General features: G+C 53.3%; 1 protein-coding gene across 23 annotated transcripts in view; it reads left to right on the forward strand.

Annotated features, from left to right (window-relative positions):
* Positions 1-25,351, forward strand: part of SCRIB (scribble planar cell polarity protein) — a 114,321-nt gene that overhangs the window by 10,339 nt on the left and 78,631 nt on the right. For all 23 annotated transcript variants that reach the window (XM_038126315.1, XM_038126342.1, XM_038126351.1 and 20 more), the window contains exons 2-13: positions 9,239-9,356; positions 9,540-9,618; positions 11,018-11,107; positions 11,778-11,834; positions 15,276-15,339; positions 16,863-16,937; positions 17,140-17,284; positions 17,594-17,712; positions 18,629-18,828; positions 21,483-21,649; positions 22,199-22,323; positions 24,755-24,880. In XM_038126315.1, the coding sequence (XP_037982243.1) occupies positions 9,239-9,356; positions 9,540-9,618; positions 11,018-11,107; positions 11,778-11,834; positions 15,276-15,339; positions 16,863-16,937; positions 17,140-17,284; positions 17,594-17,712; positions 18,629-18,828; positions 21,483-21,649; positions 22,199-22,323; positions 24,755-24,880 (1,365 nt within the window). The remainder of the gene's footprint in view (positions 1-9,238; positions 9,357-9,539; positions 9,619-11,017; positions 11,108-11,777; positions 11,835-15,275; positions 15,340-16,862; positions 16,938-17,139; positions 17,285-17,593; positions 17,713-18,628; positions 18,829-21,482; positions 21,650-22,198; positions 22,324-24,754; positions 24,881-25,351) is intronic.

Raw genomic sequence — 25,351 nt, forward strand, 5'->3', positions numbered from 1 at the left:
TGTCTCAGCACACCTGTGGAAGGAGGGGCCCCAGGTCTCTTCACACTTGACCTGCCTGTAGGTGCCTGAGGCAGGCTGGGTGTCCCAGTGCCCAGCTGTGGAGCATGCAGCAGCTCTGCTTCCTGAGGGACGGGAGGAAGATGTCAAGCCCATGTTTAACCAGGAAAATGGGAATGAAACACAGGGCTCAAGTACATGAGCTGGTTTTGCTGCCAGCATTTGAGGAGCTGCTGTGTTGCACTGCTGAGAGATGGATGGACAGACACCTCCTGCCTGCAGTGCAGGGTCCCATGCGTTCATCCAGCCTGGAGACAAACTCAGAACTCATCTAGGAGCCCAGCCTGTGGTGGCATGGGGAGCAGGCCCTCTTGCTCGTGAATCACGAGGAGCATTGTAATTATTTTCCTGCTGCACGGTCTGATCCTGCCTTTAATTAAACATGTGCTGTCCTGCTGGAGGCAGGGACTGCTCTAGCAGGGCTGGACAGGTGGACTGTAAATTCTCTTAAGAGAAATGAGAGGTGAGGAGACCGAGGAGCACCTTAGCATGGGTACTTCCAGGGTTGGAAGAATTGGAAAACCTCTGCCTTGGAGCCCCTTAGCTCGTGCTAGAGGAGTGGTCACACAGCAGGCACTGCTGGGGTGCTTGGTCCCTGAAGAAAATCACCTGTTACCAGCACTGCTGGCCCAGGGCTGGTGTCTGGGGTTGTCACAGGTTGTTTTTGAGGAAGAGGAGTGTGGGAGAACGGGTTGTGAAAGAATAGAGATGGTGCTGAAGGCAGTCTCACCCCTGATGAATTGCAGCTGTGCTAATTAGCAAAGAGGGGGAGCAGCCTGGCCCTTAATAGGTCACAGCTATGTCCAGTAAGGATGGGTGTTAGAAAAGAGGGGGTTAGCTGGTTGAGAGTCCATCAGAGTCAGAGTTTGCTGGCTGTGCTGTGAGGAGGAAGGGTCAGGATGTGCTGTAAGGGACAGGAAGGAGTTAGCTGGTCCTGCAGAAGGAAGAGGGAAGGAGAGAAGGAGGCAATGTTGTGTGGAGCTGCCCGGGAAGTTTACAGAGAAGGTATGAGAGGTTTTTGCACTGTAGGATAACAAACTGATGGTGGCAGTCAGTTTGAGTCCACTGTTGATTGGTGCCAAGCACCAACACTGATAAATAGTGCCCCTTGTGAGGAGAGAACACCTTCAAGAGAGGAGGTGTCTGAGCTCTGCTGTTTGGGCAGCAGAGCCGGGATAACCACAGTGGTTTTGGCTGCAAAAGCAGAGTCTCTGTCCCATTCCAGAGCCAAGACTGTGCTTGTGGTGTAGAGCCTGTTCCTGATTCCAGCTGTGTAAACTGTCACCACCTGCTTTCAGAGCCCTTGGCCTGAGTGTGACATTGCTGTGGCTCTGTGGTTAAGCTGGTGCTTGACTCCTCTTCCCCTGGCACGTGTCCTGCTCTGCTCCAGTAGTGCTGCTGTTTGTTACCTGGAGAGGTTCTGAGGTGCTGCACTGAAACCTGCCCGAAGCCTGCTGGGCTGAGGGGAAGAGTGTCCCCAGAGCCTCTGGGGCCACGGGGCAGCCCCCCCTTCCTGTCTGCTGTTGGCAGGAGGGTCCTGGGGCCAAGGCAGCTCTATGAGCTGTCTGTGCAGAGGACAGCATGGCTCCTTCTCCATGGAAACTGGTGGAGAGCCCAGCTGTCTGTCTGTCCTCCTCTCTGTGTCCTGACGGATGGGGATGGCTCTGGGACAGGTGAGAAGATGGGGAGCATGAGGTGATGCTAGGGAGCAAAGGCCCCCCCATGTCCTGGCTCCCCTCCCATGGCATTATGAGATTAGGCACAGGTGAAGGGACAGCTGGAGCTTAGCCTTGGTTAAGCCAGAAACCCTTTTTTGTGCAGCTTCAAGAAAACAAAGGTTAGGAAAAGAGTGGTGGTGCTGACCTGGGAGGGGGGATCAGCCCGCATGCAGACACACTAGGTGTTTTCCAGGTGCCAGACTCTTTCTCTGTTTCCCTGGCAGTGCAGATGCATCTCCTGCAGGTGGGACAGGAGCACCCGGGGCTCGTGGTGCCATTGTGGGCACAGGGGATGGATACAGGGCTCTGTGCAGGCTGCCAGGGGAGCTCAGTGGCTCTGACCCTGCCGTACTCCATCAGTCTGCCCAGGGTGTTCCAGGACTGCAGCCTGTTCTCCCCTCCTGCCTGAGCAGCTCCAGCAGCCCCCTGGGCCAGCGTGGGGGTGGCTGTGGTGGCCCAGCACTGTCACCCCCAGAGCCAGGCTGCCTCTCTGTCCCTAATCCTAATGGTTGGCTTTCCAGGCCCGCCCTTGGGATTTTGCCATTTCTGGGAAACGGCATAGCTGAGTGGTGGCTCACAGGGTTTGTCCTGAGCCTTTTATCCATTGTCCTTTCTCCTTTTTTCATTTTCCACCTCTTGGTCTGACTGAATGAGTGAGTGGGGGGCGGACCAAGGCTCTGCCAAGCATCACGCTGCAGCAGGAGGGAGACGTGGGGGTGGTGTCTGAATTCCTGGCATCACTAGACACTGTGGTTCTCTTAGATCACCTAACAGCTCCAGCAGCCCTTTGTTCGTGTCCTGGGGCTCTGCTGCAGCCTCAGCACTCTTGCTGGGAGCTTCACAGACATGTCACATCAGCTGGAGAAACACAACTGAAGGCTTGGTCATGGCAGAGAGGGGGTGGAAGCTGCTCCAGATGGTTCCTTAAAGACAGAGAATGGGCTTAGAAGGCCCTTAGAGATTCTGCTGTGTGTACACATGTCACATGTGACTCTGCTGTGTGTGTACATGTGTGTGACTGCTGTGTGTGCATGTCACAAGACATGACTGTGGGTGCACATACTGCCCCAGGTGCTGTAGCTGACCTTTCTCTGAGCAGAGCTTGGACTGCCTGGGACAAGAGGGCCCTTCCAGCCTCACCCCCTGCATGGATCTGCATGGATCTGCTGTCCCTGACAGCCTGTCCCTCCTCCACCTGCACCTTTGCAGTTCTGGAGCTGTTGGCTCTCCAGAACCTCCCCTGCTGTCTGGACGTGCCTGGCAGCTCTGTTCTGGAGTCTGCAGGGCCTGGGGCGCCTGCCTGGTGCTGCTCCAGGCTCTGAGGACAGGTGCAGGTCTCTGGGCAGGGCAGGAGGTGGCTGGTTTGGAGCAGGACAGGTTGTTTCCCCATGCAGGGAATGAGGAAGGGGTGCAGGGGTCTGGGACGCCTGCCTGGTGCTGCTCCAGGCTCTGAGGACAGGTGCAGGTCTCTGGGCAGGGCAGGAGGTGGCTGGTTTGGAGCAGGACAGTCTTTTCCCCATGCAGGGAATGAGGAAGGGGTGCAGGGGTCCTTTGTCCCTGCTCAGGAGTGGCTCATCTCCTTCTCCTGGTGTTGGCCAGTGCCTCCTCCAGCGCCACCCGTCTGTGCTGCTGCTGGCCCACCGTGCCACGCTGGGGTTATGAGGGTGGAGGGTTGTTCCTGGCTCAGGTGGGCATCTCCTTCCTTCTGGGAGCACTCTGCTTTCCTGTGGGGCTGGAGCTGTGCCCTGCCCTGGCTGAGGTACAGGCACACCTCGTGATTCCCCCGGGGCAGGGACTTTGCTGCTTGTGCCTCTTGCTGGCTGGAAAGCTCTGCCAGTGGGTGTTGGGCATCCCGGTGTTGTCAGGGAGAATCGTGTGCAGGGTCAGCCATCGGTGCCTGGGGCTGCCCCGCTGCCCAGGTGTTCCCCTGCTCAGCAGGAGCCAGGGGTGAGTCTGCCAGGGGAGGCTGTGTGTGCTGCTCCCAGTGTGGCCGGTTTCCCAAACCGGCTGAGCCTGTTCCTGTTTCTGTGGGTAAGCCCAGCCCAGCCCCGGTGTGGGGTGTGGGAATGTTCCTGGGCAGGACTGGCCTCCCCTCTGAGGGTGAGCTCTGCTTGGCTGCTGCAGGTCTGACCTGGGAGGGCTCATTTTGGGCTCAGCTTTGGCTGTCACCGTGTGATGCTGCTGTCAGCACTGGGTATTTCTCGTCCATAAGCTGGTGCCAAATGCAGTGCTCTGGATCAAGAGGCTCACTAATAATTGCGTGGGGCTTTCATCCTTTCTCACTCCGGCGTAGATCAGCCAGTTGGAACGGGCCCAGAGGAGGCCACAGAGATGATTAGAGGGCTGGAGCACCTCTCCAGTGATGAAAGGCTGAGAGACTTGGGATTGTTCAGCTGGGAGAAGAGAGGGCGCTGGGAGACCTTAGTGCAAGCTTTCAGTACCTACAGGGGCTGCAGGAAAACTGGAGAGGGACTTTGCACAAGAGCTTGGAGTGACAGCACAAGGGGAATGTCTTCCCACTGCCAGGGGGCAAGGCTGGATGGGATATTGGGAAGGAATTGTTCCCTAGGAGGGTGGGCAATTGTTCCCTGGCATAGTGTGCCCAGAGCAGCTGTGGCTGCCTCATCCCTGGAAGTGTCCAAGGCTGGGTTGGATGGGGTTTGCAGCAACCTGGGATAGTGGAAATTGTCCCTGCCCATGGCAGGGAGTGGGATTGGGTGGTCTTGAAGGTCCCCTTCTACCCAAACCTTTCTATGGTTTGGCATCCCAAAACTGCCATCGCATAACTTCCAGTCAAAACAGAGTTCAGCACTGAAAACGCAGTACCAGCTGTCTCCATTCTCCAGTCAAGGGGGGAAAAACCCACCCTGGGACAAGGACAGGATGCAAAAAGGAAGAGGCAGGTCTGCAGAGGGGAGCTGTGGGACTTGTGGATGTGTAGGGATTGTGGGCAGGGTTTGGCTCATGAGGAGCCCCCCAGATTCTGCTGGTTCTGTCTGATGAGTGATGTTTACCACACTCAGTATGTGACTGGCAGCAGCAGCGAGGGATGTTTGAGGGGTTTTACTGCTTTCACAGAGGCCTGTGAACCACTGGAGCCAAGAGGCTGCCCTGGGAGGATCATTATTTGGTGGAGCCCCAGGGGCCCAGAGGAGTTTTGGGCCATCCCCCTATGGTTGAAGGTTTGAGCAGCCTGCTCTGGCCTCATCCTGACCCTGTCCTGAGCTGGAGGCTGGGCTGGAGATCTCCCAGGTACCTTCCAACATGAATTATTTCATGTGATATACAAAGGATTGGAAGGATATTGTATCAGGTTATAGCTCAGTCCCTTTTTGCTGAAAAAATCCATGGGTCTAGGTTGCCTTTTTTGACTTTTTTGAAATTGAAGTACCTGAATTTAGTTTCAGAACTTAGTGAAAACACTTGGATGTGCTTGCGTGCTTTTGGCTCTCAGGGGCCTGCTGAGGGAGGATGTTACATCTGAAAACCTGCTGAAGAGCCTGAATTTCACAGTTTTCTGCCTTTTTTTTGCAATGTTGTCATTTTGTGGGGCATTTCTTATTTTTTGGCATATGGTTCTTTACAAACTCTTTATACCTGTCCCTAATTAATGGCTATTTAATATATGTCCAGTTGGCTGCACTGTGGCTGCTCTGGACATTGTAAGAGCTTATGTCCCTGAATTTGAATTGTAGGACAGTTTTGTAGCTGTTTTCTGCCTTATCTACCCTGTGAACACTCCCATGCTTCAACAGAGAATATCTTTGAAATGCACCCTGCTTTGCAAAGGCTTTTCCCCCCAGTTACACCCAGCTGCTATTACGTTGGTACCCCCTAATCTTTAGCTTTTTTGTTTGTTTGTTTGTGATAACTTCCATCACATTCTGAGCTGCTGGGTTCCCATGTGCTGGAATCTTCCTGTGCTGATTCTGGATTCCTGTGTGTGGAATATATCTGTGCTGGCCCTTGTGGGCTTTGGGCTGCCAGGAAACAGGGAGAGATTGGGCTTACCTTTTTTTCTTCTTCAAACTTCTATTTTTAGTGTACTCCGAGTCCAGTCTGGACATTGAGGGATCTGGGTTGGGCAGTTTTGGTGGTGTTTTATTTTATAAATCAGAAAACGTTGAAGTTGGGGGAGTTTCCCTTTATTGGAGATATTAAATGTGGTGCCAAATCCAGGAGTTTGCTTTGTCAGCTCTGGGAATTGGGGTAAGCTTTGATTAGCAAAAGGGATAATTGCCAGTCTCCAGAGACGTGTAATCAAGGTTTCACTCTTAGTTCTGGTAAGAATTTTTAAATCAGTTTGTCCTCACTTTCAAGTGTCACAAGTGAATCTCCTGTGCAGCCTTAGCCTTGAGTTGTTGAGCTGAAGTCTTCAGCTCCCTGAATGCTGAGCTGGGAATGACCTGGAAATTCATGTCAGAGGCAGCGTTTGCAGCTCTTGGTCACATCCTCTTGCCATCTTTCATAAATGTAAATATAAAACCTGCATTCAGGCACGAAAGCTCTGTAAGTCTCACGTTTGTTTTTTCTGGCTACCACTGATGGCTGGTGGCTGATTTCACTTTTTGTCACATCTAAATGTTTTATTCAGGTCCAGTGTAAGTGATTCTGCCACGTGGGACGCAGCTCCTGCAGTTTTGCACGTGGGCCGTGCCCAGCTCTGGCAGTGCCAGGGGGTTTAGAAACCTTCTCATTTTCTTTCTAAGAAAAAAGAAGGAGCTGGGAGCTGCTGCACCACGCACAGCCTGGGTTTAGTAATTTAATAAACCTAATGTCATTTAAAAGTGTGGTCGTGTGTTCTGAGGCTACCTGTGCCCTGCTGCAGCCTGGGCTGTGGGTGCTCAGCCCCTGTGGTGATTTTCCAGTGTGCAGACTCTGGCAGGCCAGCACCATGTCTTGTCTGGAATTTCCTTGCGTTCTAAAATTAGGAGAAGGCTCTAAGAAACAATAGCAAATCAAGTCTCTAGACTGCTGCTCCCCTGGACCTTTGTTGTCACTTAGACTTTCACCCTCTTCCTTTTCACCCAGCTGGCCTGCATTTGATAAACAGAGTTAAACAGGGCCAGTGATGAGCTGGTGAGAGGCGTTATTTTTTTAAAATTTATTTACTCATTACACAATGGTTATGGTCCTTTGGGACATCCAAGGTGTGAATTTCCCATCAGTGCTGTTCATCCCTGTGCAGAGTGGAAGCAGGACAGCAGCAGGGGCTGTGCTGGGGTTTGTGCCCCTCTGACACACGCCTGTGCCCAGCAGTGTGTCCTGGCTGGGGCCTGGGAGCTGCAGAGCCTCGGGTCTGTGCAGAAACTGCTCCAGTTACACCTGCAGAGCTCGTGGTTGTCACTGCAGCAGGGGGAGCAGCTCGCCTGTGCCCTGTGCATCTTCTCAGGGTTACGTTTGCTCCTCCCTTGTCTGCTCTGTGCTCTCGTGTTCCACGGTGTCGGGGGGGTCCCACACCTGAAGGTACCTGCAGGAGTTCCTGGGGAGGTCTGCCTGGCAGCTCTTGTGCAGGTGGCACCTGGAAAGGCACCTGGAGTTCCTGGGCAGGTCTGCTCGGCAGCTCTTGTGCAGGTGGGCACCTGGAATGGCACCTGGAAAGGCACCAGGAGTTCCTGGGGAGGTCTGTCCGGCAGCTCTTGTGCAGGTGGCACCTGGAATGCCACCTGGAATGCCACCAGGAGTTCCTGGGGAGGACTGCCCAGCAGCTCTTGTGCAGGTGGGCACCTGGGAAGGCACCAGGAGTTCCTGGGGAGGTCTGCCCAGCAGCTCTTGTGCAGGTGGGCACCTGGAATGGCACCTGGAAAGGCACCTGGAGTTCCTGGGGAGGTCTGCCCAGCAGCTCTTGTGCAGGTGGGCACCTGGGAAGGCACCTGAGGAGGGAGGTTCAGAGCCTGCTCTGGTTTGGTCCCTGTCAGTGTAGGCTGCAGGAGGAGCCCCGGCTCTGGCCGTGCTCTGGGACCTCTGGATGACCCCAGGGTTGCCTCTCCTGTGCTGCTGTGACCCCTCCCTGCCTCTGCCGAGGACAAACTCGGGGTGATGTGATTTAGACGTGGCCTGTGCTTGTCGCTGCACAGACCCGAGTTCGTTCTCGGTCACTGTGAGGTTTTCTGCAGTGGCCCCACATTGTTGTTTGTTATTCCCAGTGCTCCGAAACAATGCAGGAAATGCAGCAAACACCCCAGCCCTGTTTCCCATCCTGTCCAGGAGCTGACCTCTGGCAGTGGTTAGAATCAGCTGCAGTGTGTGGTCAGTTGATAGTTACAGTACATTGTGTTTACTGAACTCGCTGGGGCTGCTGGTGACTTGGAGGAGGGATTGGTGGATCCTGGAATTTGCCATCTGCAGCTGATGGACTTCTGGCAGCCCCAAGGGGTTTTGTGAAAAATTCAGATGTCGTGAGGGCCCTTCCAGCCACCATTCCTATGGCTATGGTGTTTCTAGAAAGGAATTTTTGTGCCTTGTCTAGCTCAGTGTTACCTGGGGCCGTGCTGACAGCTCACCTGTGCCTTTTCCACCTGGCACAAGGGGCACAAGCCTGTCCCTGGTGGTGTGGGGACCTGCCACTGATGTCCTGACCAAACATGCTGCACAGCAGGTGTGTGCAGCAGCAGGGACAGCTCTCTGGGCAGCTCCTCTCCTTGTGTTTCTCCTTTGTTGGCCCTTCTGGACCTGCCTCACAAACTCAAGTGTCTGCTGCAAGCTGCTCTAGGTGACCTCCCAGTGGTGCTGGGCTTCAGAGCCTGAGGGGAGCTGTTATTGTAGGAAACAGGGAATGTCTGCTCTGTATCCTGTGCAAGGAGGGAGGAGAGCACTGGGGTTACCAGATGCTAAATGAGGGGTCAGCCTAAACTCATTCATGCCTTTTTTCTTGAGTACTCATCCCTTGTCACCGTCATATTTTCTGAAAAATCCCCTTGCCCAGGATTCTTCTCCTGGGAAGCTGAGAAGCCTCAGAGAAAAAATGAAAACAGTAATTATCTGATTTGGTTCTCCTGTGTTTTGCTGCTTTGGAATGTGTTTGGACATTGTTTACCAGCAGGTGGTTGTTTCATTGGCTTTGTGTGAATTGTTTTTACTTATTGGCCAATTATGGCCAAGCTGTGTTGGACTCTGGAGAGAGTCGTGAGTTTTTCATTGGTATCTTTTGGCCTTCTGTCAGTATCCTTTCTGTATAGTTTAGTATAGCATTCTTTAATATAATATAGATCATAAAATAATAAATTAGCCTTCTAAGAACATGGAGTCAGATTCATCATTCCCGCCTTCATCGGGGCACCCCGCAAATACAGGAATCCCTGGTAGCCCTTCGTGGGGATTCTGATCAATCAGTGACTGCCCCTGGCTGGGATGGGGTGGTGGGAGCAGGCAGGGTCTCAGGATGGATGCTCAGGCTGCTCTGAGATGAGGAGATGCTGTTCCCCAGAGCTGCTGCTGACCCCCTTGTGTCACTTGTGTCCCAGCCTTTCTTCAGGCTCCTGAACCTGCGCAAGCTGGGCCTGAGCGACAATGAGATCCAGAGGCTTCCCCCCGAGGTGGCCAACTTCATGCAGCTGGTGGAGCTGGACATCTCCCGCAACGGTGAGGCAGAGCTGGGCAGGAGCAGTGCCCCAAGCCCACAGTGCTCCCTGCCCTCGCGCTGGGAGAAGCTGAGCCTTCCCTCGCCCTCAGCGCTCCTCAGCTCTGACAGGGGCTTGTGCTGCCACCACTACCTGCTGTCCCATTTTCTCAGGCCTCTTCTGTTCTTTCACCTGTTTTTTCCAGACATTCCAGAAATTCCCGAAAGCATCAAATTCTGCAAATCCCTGGAAATCGCAGACTTCAGTGGGAATCCTCTCTCCAGGTAGGAAGGCACACGCACCCCATTGGTCCAGCTGAGAAGGAGAACTGGAATTGCACATCCTCCCTGGCTTTCTCTGATCTTCATCTTGTAATTGACTCCCTGTGAAGCCAAGGCTGGGGTTGCCCTGCCTCTTCCAAAGCTGCAGTGTCTGCTGTCCTGGCACTGGAGAGGTTCCTGGCACTGGAACTGTTTCTGGCACTCTTCTGGCAGTGGAACACTTGTTGCTGGAGGAGCTGGTGTGAGCTCCATCCTCGGGGCCTGGGCTGTGAGTGATGGACTGCTGTTGGTACTGGTGCCAACAGTGAGGACTTTTGTCCTCTTGCAATGAGTTTATTGCTCCCTTTGCACTGGTCACAAACCAGAGTGGATAAGGGCTTGTGCTGCAGAGCAGAAAAAGCCTGCATGCCATCCTCTGCACCCCAGAGCCCCTTCTGGGCCCCACCCTCAGCCCTTTTTGCCCCCTCTTAGCCCCTTTTCCACCTCTCTTTTATTCAGAACTGAGGACAGCCATGCTTTGTACCCCGTGTTTGTTTGTGTCCCTCTTACCTCAGTGCCCAGAACTGTGCCCAAGCAGGAATCTCTGATTTGTCTGTCAGTACTCTGTCTCTGTATTTAGTACATAAAGTTGGGATGCAGTGTGGCTCCCCTGCCTCGGTGAGCCACGTTTCCAGGCACCGGTGTCTTGCTGCAGGGGTCCCTGCAGGTGCCAGTGTGGCCCCAGGTGTCCACGTGCCTTTGTGCTCACCTGCTGCCCAGGTTTGAGGCACATTTGACTCTGCTCCCTCTCCTGGTCCCAGGCCCTGCTGGAGTGGGACAAGCTTCCCTGCTGGTGACAATCCCTGTACCACAGGAGTGACCAGCACTTCTGCACCAGGTGTTACTTGTCAGAGCTTTTTCTGCTCAGGGTTCAGATGAGTTGGGGGGTGGGTGCTGAGGGGGCTCTAATAGCTGCCTGTGGAAGCAGAGGAATTTCCTCCAGGAATTTCCTTCCAGGGTTTTTCCCTGTTCTGTCACACCTCAGGTGTGTTGTGATGGTGCTTGGTCCTGGTGCAATGTCATCTGCAGAGGTATCCTTTGTTTTGGGCACTTGGAATGCTTGGGAGCCCTCCTTTCCTCAAGTGTAAATGATCCCATGGCGTGGTTTAGTCTGGGATTTGTGCTCAAGTACTGCAGGGCTGAGTTTGCCATCCTGGACAGGTGATGTCTGGTGCAAGGGGGCTTTGTGGTCTGGGAAGCAGAACTTGTCGTGGACCAGCAGCCAGGGTTGGTGATGGTTCCTGTTCTCCTTTCTACACATTGATGCCAACTGGGATGAGATTGGCTTTGGTGGATTTGAGTGTTTTGGGGGATTCTGTGCTTTGTACAGAGGATTAATGGAGTTCTGTTCATGTTCTCACAGGCTGCCTGAGGGCTTCACCCAGCTCCGGAGCCTGGGCCACCTGGCCTTGAACGATGTGTCCCTGCAGAGCCTCCCCACTGACATTGGGAAGTGAGTATGGCCTGTTGTGGCAGCCCCCTGGGGAGGGGCTGGGCTGGGGACACCTTGCTGCTGGCACGAGGACAGGGGCAGGACCTGGAGGCACCAGCCAGGGGCAGCTTTGCCCTGGTGCTGACAGAGAGCACCTCTGAGCCTTGGTTTGTTAAAAGACCTTCCTGCTGAGGTTCCTGTCCTGCTCCCAGCTGCTTCTCCTGCTGTGGTTGTGGCACAGCAAGGATTGATCCAGTCTTCTCAAATCCAGTCTTCCCCTGTGTTCTGAGTGCCCATCTGCCCCTTTCCAAGCAGGTGTGGGCTGCCTGATGATGTCTGATTCAGATTTATGCTGCTGGCCAATGGCCTTGTGGTGTGCAGTGCCTCTCCCATGGGGTTTGGCTTTCCCCATGTGAGGGGTTTGACCTTTTTGGGCAGACAGTCCTGTTGTGGCAGCGTGTTCCTTGTCCTGAGTGTGGGCACAGTGTTGTTCCTTGTGACTGCAGCAAGCACCCGTGTCCAGCAGAGCCATTCCCATCGTGTTTCTGTTCCCCATCTCCATCCACGTGTGCACATCCCTGCATTGCACAGGACACGAGGGGTGGTTCCAAGGGAAGGGAGATGAGCAGCCCCTTGTATCCCTGAGCCCTGTCCAGTGAACCTGGCTTTCTTGCTCCCTTTTCTCTTGCAGTTTGGCAAACCTGGTGACTTTGGAGCTGCGTGAGAACCTGCTAAAGACTCTCCCCACGTGAGTGTCTGTCTGGGGGCTGTAGGAGTCTCCTGCCTGGTCCTTTGACTGCTCCCTCAGGGACCAGTGCAGGCACCATCACTTGGCTTGGGAGGGCTCAGGCTGGGCACAAATAGGCTGCATCTTGCTGGATTTCCATCAGTTGGGGTGAGGAGGGAGAGGATGGTGCAGGGCTGGAGAGCAGCAAAGGATGTTCAGAGCCCGTACTCAGCCTGTGTAAGGATTGATTTAGAATAGGCAGGATTTCCAAAAAAAGCTGCTGGAAATAGTGAGAACCCCATTTTTCCTGAAGAGGTGGAGCAGGTGGTGGATTCTTTTGGAAAGAAAGAGAAAACTGTGGATGGGGGTGTAGGAGGAGCTCTGTGCACAGTAAGGTTCAGGATTTGAGGAGCAGCAGGATACAGCTGAAGGGTCCATTTTGCTTCTGACATCTGTTCTGTTGGATATCCCTCCTGGTTGTTCTGGATGGGATAACTGCCTCCCCTGCAGCAGACAAAACTAAGCCAGCAAGGGAGAAGAGGTAAGTGTTGTTCCATGTTCTGGAGTCAGGGATAGGGATGAGCTCCTGGCAGGGAACCTGGCTGGTGGAGGTATTGCTCTCAGGTGGATGGATGTGAATTGCCCAGTTGCTGGTTTAGTCTTTGCTCTGGCCCATCAGAGTTTGTTGAGTTTTCTACCCTCCAGCAGCTCTGTCAGCTCGTTTCCTGCCTGCTTATGCATCCCACTGATGATTCCCCCAGCTTTCCTTGGATGTCACTGAAAGGATTCTGCTGACTCCTTTTTGAGCAGCAGTTCTTTTGGGGCCACCTGAACTCCTCAGTGAAGGTGTGAGGTGTGCAGCTGTTGTCACCTGTCCTCAGAGCTCTCTTTCAGTTCCTGGCAGGAGCTCAGTTTGTCTGCTGGCATTTCCCCCCGTGGTTACAGCCCGTGGAGCACAGATCAGGATCCCACAGTGGCCTTGTCTGATGCCAGTCAGCAGGTCCCTTGTGCCCAGCAGTGACCCTGTCACAGAAAGGTGTCAGGAGGGGGCAGCTGAGATGGTCCCATGTGGAGTGTCACCACAGAGGACAGTCTGGGTTAGAGCTCCTTATCATGGAACCCCAGGGTGGTTTGGGTTGGAAGGGACCTCAAGGCTCATCACGTTCCAGCCCGTTGCCTGGGGCAGGGACACCTTCCACTAGAGCAGGGTGCTCCAAGCCTCATCCAGCCTGGCCTTGGACACTTACTCTGGGCTGAGAACTGGCAAGCAGGAGGAGTTGGGGTGCTGCTGTTGGGCTGCTCTTGTGTCTGTTCCTGCCCTGGGTGCTCACACAGGCAGGTTCCACAGCTGGCTTAAACCATGTCAGCAAAGAGGTGCAGCAGCTTCATCCAGGGCTGGGCTTCCAAACTGCAGAGAAGATAGCCCAAATAGCTTTTGGCCATCTCAGAACCCCCAAGTCTCTGGAGTCTTGAGAATTCAGTCTGTAACCACAGCCCTGGGGTTTTTGGGGAGATCTCTCTCGCCCAGTGCTCCCTTGTTGCCCTTTGGTAGTTCTGGGTGCCATCCAGCAGGATGCTGGTAGTGTGCTATGAGGTTTTGGTGTTTTCACTGGAAGGTTAATCCAGGCTTGATACTCTTTCTGTAATGCAAACTCAGCTTCTTTTCATCTTTCCCCAATTCCCCAAATTCTGTTTTGGGATGATTTCCAGATGTAGAATAATGTGGATCTTGAAGGCCCAGGTAGTTCTGATGAAGAACAAGTCAAATACAAGATGGCAGTCAATGACCAAACCCATTTCAGTGATGCTGTGGGGTTCTCTGCCTGAGGCCCTGGGGCTTACTCTGGCTGCACACTGTGCATAAGAGCAGCTCTGAATGAGATCAGGTGACCTTGCCAAAGAGGAGAATGACTTAAGCAAGAAATGGCTGGTGCTTTGTTCCCAGGGTTCCTGAGCTCAGTGGATAGATAGGTGGGCTTCAGTGCTGAGAGTTTGGGGCAGCATAATGCATCAAAGTCCTTTTGGTATTTTGTTGTTGTAGAGCTTCTTGAAAGATCCAGCTTGCAGTGGCCTTTGTTTGCCAAAATTCCGTGTAATTGGTCAGTCTTCTGATGTTGACTGAGTTCTGGAATGGTTCAGCTTGTGCAGCTGGTGATCACCCCTTGTTTCTCCCATGCAGCTGGGATGCAGCCAGGGACTTGGGAAGGGCAGCTCTCCTGGATTCTTGTGAAATAGTGGAGGGTGGTCTACACTGAGACCTTTTGCCAGATGTCATCAGTGTGGATCCCCAGCTCATTCATTCCTGTTTTGGGGATTCAGGCTGTGAAGGTGCAAAGGGACAGTCAGGGCTGCATCACCTCCAGAGGAGTTAGAGTTGGTGTACTTTCATGGTGAAGGAGTGCTGTGCGGCAGGATCCTCTGGATGAAACTATTGGTAAACCTTTGCTGGAGTTTATATCAAAATCCACCACTGCATGCAGCAGGAAATTCATTTTCCTGAGTAACCCAGATGTTTTTACAGCCTGGCCCAGGCAATACAGCTCCCTTTTACTGCAGCCTCAACAGCCTTGGTTTGGGTGGCCTTGAGAGGTGGACCTGTTCCCAGAGAAATATGGGGATTTCTCTATTGGAACAGTTGCTGAAGAAGAGAATGAAGCTGTTCCCTGCTGGGGGAGTGGGCAGGGCTGGCAGCTGCACCCTGGCACACAGTGAGGGGCAGCAGCCCTCTGGGGAGGTGGAGCTGGAGTAGATGGGTCAGACTCAGGTGTGGGGACAAATGAGCACCTGGACCATGTTGTGAGAACCCAGCACTGGGTTTGTGGGGCTGCAGGCCTTGCCCACCCCAGGTGTGCTGTGTGGGGTGCTCAGGGCTGCTGGTGTGGGTGTGGGCAGGTCCTGTGCAGTGCCTTCATCGTGAGCTTCTGTCTGTACACGCTCCCAAGACATCAGGCCGCTGTTGTCTTCCCTTCCTCTTCAGTAGCATGAGCATTCTGTTTGGGGAAGCCGAGGCTGTGGAAGTTGTCATTCCTCCCTGTCCCTGCAGCTGTGTGCTCCCCTTGCCCCCCACACATGTCCTGTCCTCTGCTGAGCCCCTCCTGTTGCCTGTCAGTCCGTGCCCAGGTCCCTGTCCTTGCTGTGGAGCAGGCAGCCGTGAGAAGGTGTGGCTGCTCACCTGCTGTGCTTTTGATCAAAGGGTGTGTTATGGTGGGAGGGGCAGGAGGCAAACTGGTACCAGTGGGACTTCCGGAGCCTCTGAATCCATCCCCTGGGGTGAACGGTCTGGCCTGGGGACGGGACCAGCTCCACAAAGTGCTGGGCTCAGAGGGACCGTGAGAGAGGTCAGCACTGCCCCACCTGCTTTAGGAGTTACTGGAGATCATGTGATTTGTGCAATGTGTGTCCCAGATGCTAACCTTCCGCTCTTTATTTCTTGTTTTATCTCTCTGTCCCTGTGCCTTGCAGCTCACTCTCCTTCCTTGTCAAGTTAGAGCAGTTGGATCTCGGTGGCAATGACCTGGAAGTGCTGGTAGGTGAGGGCTGCTGGGGAGGTGTTTGGGTGGTTGGCAGGGGCAGATCCTGCACCTCGCTGCAAGCAAGTGCCTTTCCACCTGGAATGCAAAGAGATAGACCCTCAGGTTATTTGGGGAGATTCTGGTCTGCCCAGCATGGCCCAGTCACCATTCCCAGATGAATTTTCTCTTCGTGTGTCAGCCCTTGTGTCTTGTGTCCTGCTGGACTCACACATTGCCTGCCCTGTCCTTTCCAGGCTCTGGGATGGTAATTCTTCCTGTCTGGCTGCCAAGGATCTTTCCTTTCCAGCAAGGCTCTGGTGCTTCCCTTCTCTGTCCTGCACTGCCCCCAGCTGTTTTTCTTCTCATCCAGCTTCCTGCCTTTCTGCTCTCTGATGTGATTTCTGCCCCACAGAGTGCTGGGCCTTTCCATGTTGTCCATGGCAGTGAGGGTAGCCCAGTGTGGGGGCTCTCTCCATGGAGGGCTCAGCATGTGGAGAGCAAGGGCACAGAGTTCAGGTTATCTGGGCATTTGGGGCCGCCCTGGGATATTCTGCAGTTTGCAGCTGTGGATTAAGCTATTTCTGGATCTTCCTCTTTGTGTTCTGGAATGGGTTTTGGCAGAAACCCTTCAAAGCTGGGAGGCAAAGGGGCTCATGCAGCTAAGCTGTGCACAGGCTGAGCTCACCTGTGAGAGCAGGTGTGTGACACTTGAGCCATGCTCCAGTGGGGCAAACTCCAAACCCAAATACTGATTGCTTGGGGGGCTGTGGGATGTGAACATGGGTCTGTCACAGCTGATGGTGCCACTGGGTCATCTTGAGCTGGCCAGTGGTACCCAAATGTTTGTTTTCATGTCTGAGAGGAGGAAGATGTATTCCTTCTGTAAGGCCAGAATTTCCAGCCCCCTAGAATCATGGAATCATTTAGGTTGGAAAAACCATCTGAGACCACTGAGTTCAGCCACTCTCCCAGCATTGCTGAGGCCACCACTAACCCGTGTCCCCAAGTGCCACATCCACACAGCTGTTAAGGTGCCCCAGGGGTGAGGACTCCACCTCTGCCCAGGGCAGCCTGTGCAAGGGCTGGACAGCCCTTCCTAGGAGGAATTTTCCCAATACCCAACCTAAACCTCCCCTGGCACAACTTGAGACCTTTTGTCCTGTCACTTGTTCCCTGGGAGCAGAGCCTGACCCCCACCTGGCTGCACCCTCCTGCCAGGGAGCTGCAGAAAGCAAGATCTGCCCTGACCCCCCCTTGTGCCCCAACTCCCTCAGCTGCTCTCCATCAGAGCTGTGCTGCAGGCTCAGTTCTGCCTTGCCTGCTGACACAGTCCTGCTGCTGCAGTCCGCGTTTGCCACTGGAGCTCCTGCAGCCATCCCAGACATTCCCAGACATTCCCAGTGTGCTCCCAGGGGTGAGAGGCAGAGCAGTGCCTGGCTTTGTAGAGTGGTGTGTTTGCACATCCTCAAGCAGCCTCTCCCTGTCCCTGGAAGGGGCTGATGTCCTGGCTGATGTCCTCACTGTCCTGTCTCTGCAGCCGGACACTCTGGGCGCGCTCCCGAACCTGCGCGAGCTGTGGCTGGACCGGAACCAGCTGTCAGCCCTGCCACCGGTGAGTGTCTGCTCAGCACACACCCCCCTGCCCTGCCCTGCTGCTCCCTGAGCCATCAGCACACACCCCCCTGCCCTGCCCTGCCGCTCCCTGAGCACACAGCCTCCCCCCCTGCCCTGCCCTGCTGCTCCCTGAGCCATCAGCACACACCCCCCGCTCTGCCCTGCCTCTCCCTGAGCCGTGGGCTCTCCTCTCTCTCCAGGAGCTGGGCAACCTGCGCCGCCTGGTCTGTCTGGACGTGTCTGAGAACAAGCTGGAGCAGCTGCCCAACGAGGTCAGCGGGCTGGTGGCACTGACGGACCTGCTGCTGTCACAGAACCTGCTGGAACGCATTCCCGATGGGATCGGTGAGTGCTGTCAGCTGGGGGTGCTGCAGCACTTCCTTGGCCAGAAACTTGTCTGTGCCAGGGAATCAGGGATTCAGGCACAGCCATCGAGGGCAGGATCTGTGGGGGGACAGGTGAGCAGAGCTCTGCAGGGCAGTCCAGGTGCATCATCTGCATCAGGCCTGTGTGAGGCTGTGACCAGGCCTGGTGGGAGGAAAAGCAGAGCCTGCGTAGTTGGGTTGTGTGATCCTTGATGGGATCACAGCCAGGTGAGTGCAGAGCAGCATCCTTCTCTCTGGATGCTCACACCTAACTTGTCACCCTGGCCAGGTCAGCTGAAGCAGCTCTCCATCCTCAAGGTGGACCAGAACCGGCTGACAGACATGACCGAGTCCATTGGGGACTGTGAGAACCTGTCTGAGCTCATCCTGACTGAGAACATGCTGACGGTGAGTGACAGCAGCCACCTGCCTCACAGAATCACAGAATTCCAGAATCACCAGGTTGGGAGAGACCTTCAAGATCATGGAGTCCAACCCAGCCCTAACGCCTCAATTAAACCATAGCACCCACTGCCACGTCCAGCCTCTTTTTAAACACACCCAGGGATGGTGACTCCACCACCTCCCCGGGCAGGCCATTCCAGAACTTTATCACTCTTTCCATGAAAAACTTTCCTAATATCCACCCTAAATTTCCTTTGACACAGCTTAAGACTGTGTGCTCTGGTTCTGCCAGTTCCTGGAGAAAGAGACCAACCCCACCTGACTACAGCCACCTTTCAGGGAGCCGTAGAGAGTGAGAAGCCTCTCCCATGCTGTTCTCTGCAGCCAGCTGCAGTGGTCCCTTCCCTTCTTCTGCCCTCCCAGCTGAATTCCTGAGCATGCTCCAGCTGCTTCTACACAGCGTCACCAAACTCACACGTGTTTGGGAGCTGCTTTCTCTCACTGACTTTCTTCCCCTAAATCACTCTCTGGGATGCTGGGATTGTTGTAGCCCATCGTAGCTGACAGGTGCAAGACCCCATCCCAGGCTGCATTGCTGAGGGGTTTGGGATGCTGTGATTGAAAATGGCCCTGCTCCAGACTGCCTGCGATTTGCCTGGAAAAAACATGAGGATTGGGAACAGGCAGATAAACAGAAGGGAAGTCTTGACCAGTGGTGCTTGGAGTGTGCTGTGTTGAGGGGAAGAGTGGGCATGGATCAGTCTATGAGCCTGAGGGAAAACCTGTCCCAAGAATGTTATCCCAAATGTGTCTGTTGGGACAGAAGGCAGCTTGTTCCCCAGGCCGAGGGTTCTGAGCCTTTTACCTGTGTGTGTGTTTACCCTTTCCTCTTGCAACCACTGACTGGGCTCCTCCACAGGCCTTGCCCAAGTCCCTGGGCAAGCTGGCCAAGCTGACGAACCTGAACGTGGACCGGAACCGGCTGACAGCTCTGCCAGCAGAGATCGGAGGCTGTGCCAACCTCAACGTCCTGTCCCTGCGCGACAACCGGCTGGCCCTGCTGCCCCCCGAGCTGGCCAACACCACCGAGCTGCACGTGCTGGACGTGGCTGGCAACAGGTGAGCAGCACGGCTGCCAGGCTGCTGGTGGGTTTTGGGTGTCTGGATTTGAACAGACAGGTGTGCTGAGGATGGCAGGAGCCTCCCCTGAAATGGGAGGAAATGTAAACCCCTTCCCTCCTGGAAACTGTAAACCCCTTCCCTCCTGGAAAATGTAAACCCTCTCCCTCCAAATTGTCATAAATATTAAATTAAGGGGCTCTCAAGCACAAAATATGGGAGCAGGAATAGCCGTTCTTTATTAGGGAAGAAAATAAAAATTAAATAAACAATGCAGTAATACAAAACAACACTGACAGAGTCAGAACACAGCCTGACACCCTGTGGGTCAGGGTGTTGGCAGCAGTCCCATTGGGATGGTGGCTGCAGTGCTCCTGGAGTGTCAGGTGTGGTTCTGTTGGAGCAGGGATCCTGTAGCCATCCCATTGGGATGGTGGCTGGAGTGTCAGGTGTGGTTCTGTTGGAGCAGGGATCCTGTAGCAGTCCCACTGGGATGGTGGCTGCAGTGCTCCTGGAGTGCCAGGGGTGGTTCTGTTGGAGCAGGGATCCTGTAGCAGTCCCATTGGGATGGTGGCTGTAGTGCTCCTGGAGTGTCAGGGGTGGTTCTGTTGGAGCAGGGATCCTGTAGCAGTCCCATTGGGATGGTTGCTGCAGTGCCCCTGGAGTGTCAGGTGTGGTTCTGTTGGAGCAGGGATCCTGTAGCAGTCCCGTTGGGATGGTGGCTGCAGTGCTCCTGCAGTGTCAGGTGTGGTTCTGTTGGAGCAGGGATCCTGTAGTAGTCCAATGGTGGCTGCAGTGCTCCTGGAGTGTCAGGTGTGGTTCTGTTGGAGCAGGGATCCTGTAGCAGTCCCATTGGGATGGTGGCTGCAGTGCTCCTGGAGTGTCAGGTGTGGTTCTGTTGGAGCAGGGATCCTGTAGCAGTCCCATTGGGATGGTGGCTGCAGTGCTCCTGGAGTGTCAGGTGTGGTTCTGTTGGAGCAGGGATCCTGTAGCAGTCCCATTGGAGTGGTGGCTGCAGTGCCCCTGGAGTGTCAGGTGTTGGAGCAGGGATCCTGTAGAAAGGTGTAGTTTTCCTCTGAAGCTCCAGGGGAAAGGCAGCTGTTCCTCTGGGAATCCAGTGGAAGGGCTGTTCTGGTGTCCCAAAATCTCGGATTATATCCAGTTGGGAATGCTTGGCTCCTCCTCCTGGGCAGAGCACCTCACAAGGGGCTGATGGAATTTTTGTCATTCATGCAGTTCATTCAGTAGCCAGTGAACAGCAGGTGTCTCCCCCAGGGAGCATTGGTTTGTGGAAGAGATAAGGAAAACTGCCCAGTTAACAGAAGATAACTGCCCCACCTCTAACAGATGGCAAATAGAATACACATTGCCTTGCAATCTAGGACACTGGGTTTTTTAAAATTTTTGTTAAAGTTGGGATTGAAGTGTTAGAGATCGTATTTTGTGTTTAGGATTAGTTGTTTATTGTTTTTATTTATAATATAAGTTGTGAGTTCTGTAGTATTTTACTAACAAGTTGCAAAATGGTTAATTATTTTTCTAGATAAGGTCTTTTAAGGTTAAATTATCTAATTAAGAAATTATATTTTAATTATTTTACTTTTAATTTAATAACTAATGACTTATAGTTTGTAAGTGGGTTTTTGTTTAATATAAAGTATTACTTAAACTCAGGAGGTGGAAGGTGAAGAAGAAGGACTAGTTGCTGTTTTAAAACTTCTATTTCAGCTTTATATATTACTATGTTCTAAAACTAATTTTTAAAAATATATAATTAAACTCTTATATGTTTAATATTTCATTATTATTAAATTATATTATTTTATATAAAACTATATAAATTATAAAAATTATATAATAGTAAATAAAACTAAATTACTTAATTCTAAATTTTCTACTTGGTGATATTAAATACTTTTAATCAACTACATACTTGTAATCTCAGTGTTACTAATTAATTTTGGAAGTCTTTTCTATGGCCTCAGGTCAGATGCAGTGTTCTCTCGGGAGTTAGAGTTTGTTGGTGTAGAAATTATAAAACCCTTGGTATCTAGGCTGTAACAGCTGCTGAGAGGGAGGGGCTGGAGCTGTGTGGATCCTGGGGCCTGTGGTTGCTGAGGGCTTGAGCTTTGCCCATGACCCCCTGCTCTGAGTCCCCAAATCACGGGGTGGCACAATGTGAGGGCATTGTATCCTGTGTGAAACGGGGACCAGGGGAGACCCCTGGCTCCTGGCTTCCCTCCTCCCTGCAGATTTTTGGGTTCGTGTCATTAGTGCTCAGGTGCCAAAGCCTTGTCCGTGGTGTGTGGGTGCCTGGAGCTCCTCCTGTGGTTCTGTTCGTGGGTTTGGGAGCAGCTGGACACTGAGCAGAGGTTTTGTGGGGAGCATTCTGTGCACTGGTCTGTAAGAGCACTGTTTTTGTCTTTGTGAACCCCTCCACACTGTTGGAGGGAGTTGTCCTCTGCTGAAGGCTGGTGAGGATGGGGTACTGGAGCCCAGTCAACAGCCAGGGACAAAACCAGCTGGGAACAGGACTGGGGGACCCACAGCAGCTTGGCTCTGTCCCTCTCTGTTCAGCTGGGGCACTCTGGAGCTGAGGCGAAGCTCCTTCCTGACCAGGAAGTTTAACAAGCAGTTGCTCTTCTCTTTTGCAGGCTGCAGAACTTGCCCTTTGCTTTGACAAATCTTAATCTGAAGGCCCTGTGGCTGGCAGAAAACCAGTCCCAGCCCATGCTGAAATTCCAGACTGAGGATGATGAGAAGACAGGAGAAAAGGTTCTCACTTGCTACCTGCTCCCCCAGCAGCCCTCTCCCAGCCTGGGTAAGAATCTGCACCTCAAACACTGCCTGCAGAGCCTTGTGTTCTGGAGGGGGCTGAGGCTTTGAATCTCTCTGCTGGATTGGGCTGTCCCTTGCTGTGATTCCTGTGGCAGCTCCAGGCTCTTGTATGGATGGATCTGGGGCGCCTTTCCCAGGCAGTGATTGTTCAAACTGAGGAATTGCTTTCTGACAGGTGACAAGGCCCTGCAGCCTCATCTTAGAGTGTTCTGCTTGGGTCTGCTGACCAAGCAGTTAATTTTCATTGTGCTGTCAGCATGGTATCCTGCCTGAATTCTGCCTTTTCCTGCACTCCTTGGGTGAGGAGTGCTAGAGCTGAAGCACCATCCACTGCTGTGGAGGCTGCTGTAGGTCTGGTGGGAGATGTACAGAAGGTGACAGGATGGTGAGGCCACAGCCTTTGTCCTCAAGGCCTCTGATGCCATGGGCAGATACAACAGAAGCATCCTAATGGGATAAGAACTGACTTCATCCACATCTACAGCCCTGCCCTTCCCAAAAGGAGCTCCCACTGTGTTCTCTTCCTCCCCAGAGAACCTGCTGCAGAACAGCGTGGATGAGAGCTGGACAGACACCAACTTGAACAGAGTCAGTGTGATCCAGTTCCTGGATGAGCCCAAAGGAGATGAGGACGAGGAGGCTGGAGCTGAGAGACGGGTGAGGCATTCCTGGAGGCTTGTTGGCTCCCTGTGGAAGCACAGGGACAAGCTGAGTTTCCAGAGATGGGGCCACTGTGTGTGGTGTCCATGTTTGACACTGCTGTAGGTGTGTGATTTCCACAGTCTGAAGGCTCTTTGGAGCCCTGAGGACCCAAGCAGGAGTGGAAGGGAATGAATTCCCTGGGAGCTGTGGTGCAGAGTCACAGTTTGAGGCTCTTCTGTGGGAGTGGAGCACTCAAAATGTCCAGAGATCCCAGTAGAGCACTGTCAGGGTAGGGTTTCTTTCACCCCCACCAAGGGGAAAGGCTGCCCAGCCAAACCCAGGCCATCCCCATCCCTCCAAGCATGCAGGCAGTGCAGCCCATTGTCAGGGTTTTTTTTGCCAGGGTCAGGATTAAATGTGTGAGATGGGATTTCTTGTTGGGACTCAGACATTTATTAGTTCTTATCTGTGCTACAGTCTCACAAACCATGAGTTCTGCAGCACTTCTCTCTAACTAACTAAAAAACGGAGCCCTATCTCTCTCTCTACAAGGCCTTTTAAGGATAAACTGTCCAATTAAGAAATGACACGTAAATTATTTTTACTTTTAACCCAATAACCAACCATCTGTGCCCTGCAATGTGGACTTTTCTGTCCAATTGCACAAAACCACCAAACCCATGGAGAAGGGGAAGAAGGACCAGCCTCTGCCCTAAGACCTCCATCTTGCTTTATATGTATTACTATATTCTAAAACCTTAAACTCTTAAGTTTTCCACCCTGTGATATGACACACTCCTGTTCAAGCTCCACACCCACAGTCCCAGTTCTATCATTCCATTTTGGAAGCCTTCTCCAGGGCCTCAGTCCAGTGTTCTCATGGGGTTCAGAGTCTGTTTGTGCAGAAAGTCTGAAATTCTCAGCAGCCAGGGTTCCAGCAGCCCATGCTGTGGGTGTCCTCTTGGTAAAGTACTAAACACTGTAGGCAGCCTCAAAACCTGCAAGAGATGGTTGTGCTTCCAGGGCAGGTGCAAAGGCCGGGACAGAAATTCTCAGCAAGTGCTCTGAGGGTTTCAGTCTTCTGAAGGACTTTATTCCTTTTTAGTTTATGGGAAGCCATCCTTGAGATCTGAATCCTTCCAATGAATGGTGTTGGCAGCTGTCCTGGCAGTGTGTGTGCTCCTGGCATTGGGAGCTTTGGGGTTTTTTGGAATTGTTTTCAACATTGTGACTAGTTTTAGGATGCTGGTTTTCTTGGCTCTCTACCTGGGGTGGAACTCACTAAGCAGCACCAATTCTGCTGCATTTGGGCTTGGCAGACCTGTTTAGTCCAGAGGAGTTAGGAGGACATCCCAAGATTTCTCACCTTGTTCAGGAGGAGTTCCTGTGTCGAGAGTTTTTAATTTACTAAACCTGAAACACCCCTTTAACTTCCCAGCTCCATCATTCTTCCCAAAGCCCCTATCAGCTGGAGAGCAGGCTGATGTCCAGAGAGAGCTGTCAGAGCTCCTGCCTCTGTTCTTTCCCCTTCCCAGCTGCAGGCTGGGGAGGGCCTGGAGCAGGTCCTGCAGCAGGAGGTGTTGGTGGTGTCCCCTTGGGGCTCTGGCTCTGATAAAGGTGTTAGTCACCTGCAGAGGGTCGTGGGCAAGGCCTGGTGTCTGGGTTTGAACAGACAGGTGTCTGCTGAGGAAGGCAGGGGCCTCCCCTGAAATGGAAAATGTAAACCCCCTCCCTCCTTATTATTATCATTTTGAAATTAAGAGGCTCTCAGGCAAAGATGTGGGAGCGGGAATAACAGTTCTTTACTAGGAAAATTAAAAATGCAAATGCAATAGTACTAAAAAACCCCAAAACGCTGCCCTGGCAGAACAGGCCCTGTCCCCCTGTGGGTCAGGGTGGTGGCAGCAGTGCCATTCCATGGTGGCTCAGCCCTCCTGCAGGGCCAGCTGTGCTTCTGCTGGAGCAGGGATCCTGGGGAAGGGGGGAGTTTCCCTCTGGAGCTCCAGGGCTGCTGGAGATGGGCCTGGATTCCTCTGGGAATGCAGGGGAGCAGAAAGCTGCTCCTCTGGGAATGCAGGGGAGCAGAAAGCTGCTCCTCTGGGGTTGCAGTGGGCAAAGGTTGCTGTGGTGTTGCCAGGCTCAGATTGCATCCAGGTAGGAATGCTTGACTCCTCCCCCTGGGTGGAGCATCTCCCAGTGGGATGATGGAATTTTATCAGCAATGGCCCATTAACAGAAGATAATTAATAATTAATGGCCCATGAACAGAAGGTATCTCCTGGAAGGAGGATTGGTTTTGGAAGAGATGAAGAAAACTGCCCAATGAACAGAAGATAACTGCCCCACCTCTGACAGATGGTGATAGAATGCACACATATCTGACATCCCAGGACACCTGGCAGTGCTGCCAGGCTGGAATCCCTTCCTGAGGGTCTCTCTTTGGCAGGGCCTGCAGCGCAGAGCCACGCCTCACCCCAGCGAGCTGAAGGTGATGAAGAAGGTGATTGAGGTGCGGCGCAGCGAGGTGAACGCTGCCAAGGCTGATGCCAACCCCAGCTCTCCCAACTCAGAGGTGAGTGCTGCTCCCTGGGGAGGGGATGACCACAGAGAACAGGGGGTCATGGAATGGTTTGGGTTGGGAGGAATCTTACACATCACCAGGTTCCGCCTCCATGCCACGGACAGAGACATCTTCCATTAGGAACGTGTAGCGTATCTAGGAAATGAGGTGGAAAGGACTGATTTTGGGGAAAGATTGGGAATGGATTGCCTGGGAAGGTTGGGAATCTGCCTTGAGATGTCATGGGGGGGGGATTTGTGAAATAGAGCAGGAGATGGAATTGTGTGTGTCAGTACCGCTTTTATAGCACAGGGAGAGGGAGAGAAGGCTCTGATATTCCCGGTAAAGAGTGGTGGGAATGGAGTGCTTGAGGAGGAACCTTGCTGCCCTGGTGGGAGCTGGAAATAAATCCCCACATAGGAGGTGGAGCAGGTGCACCCAGTCACATGGAGGGAGCTCAGGAGGGGAAGCTGTGGGCACCCT

The sequence above is a fragment of the Motacilla alba genome, chromosome 2 (genome assembly GCF_015832195.1).
Source record: "Motacilla alba alba isolate MOTALB_02 chromosome 2, Motacilla_alba_V1.0_pri, whole genome shotgun sequence".
NCBI classification, from domain to species: Eukaryota; Metazoa; Chordata; class Aves; order Passeriformes; family Motacillidae; genus Motacilla; species Motacilla alba.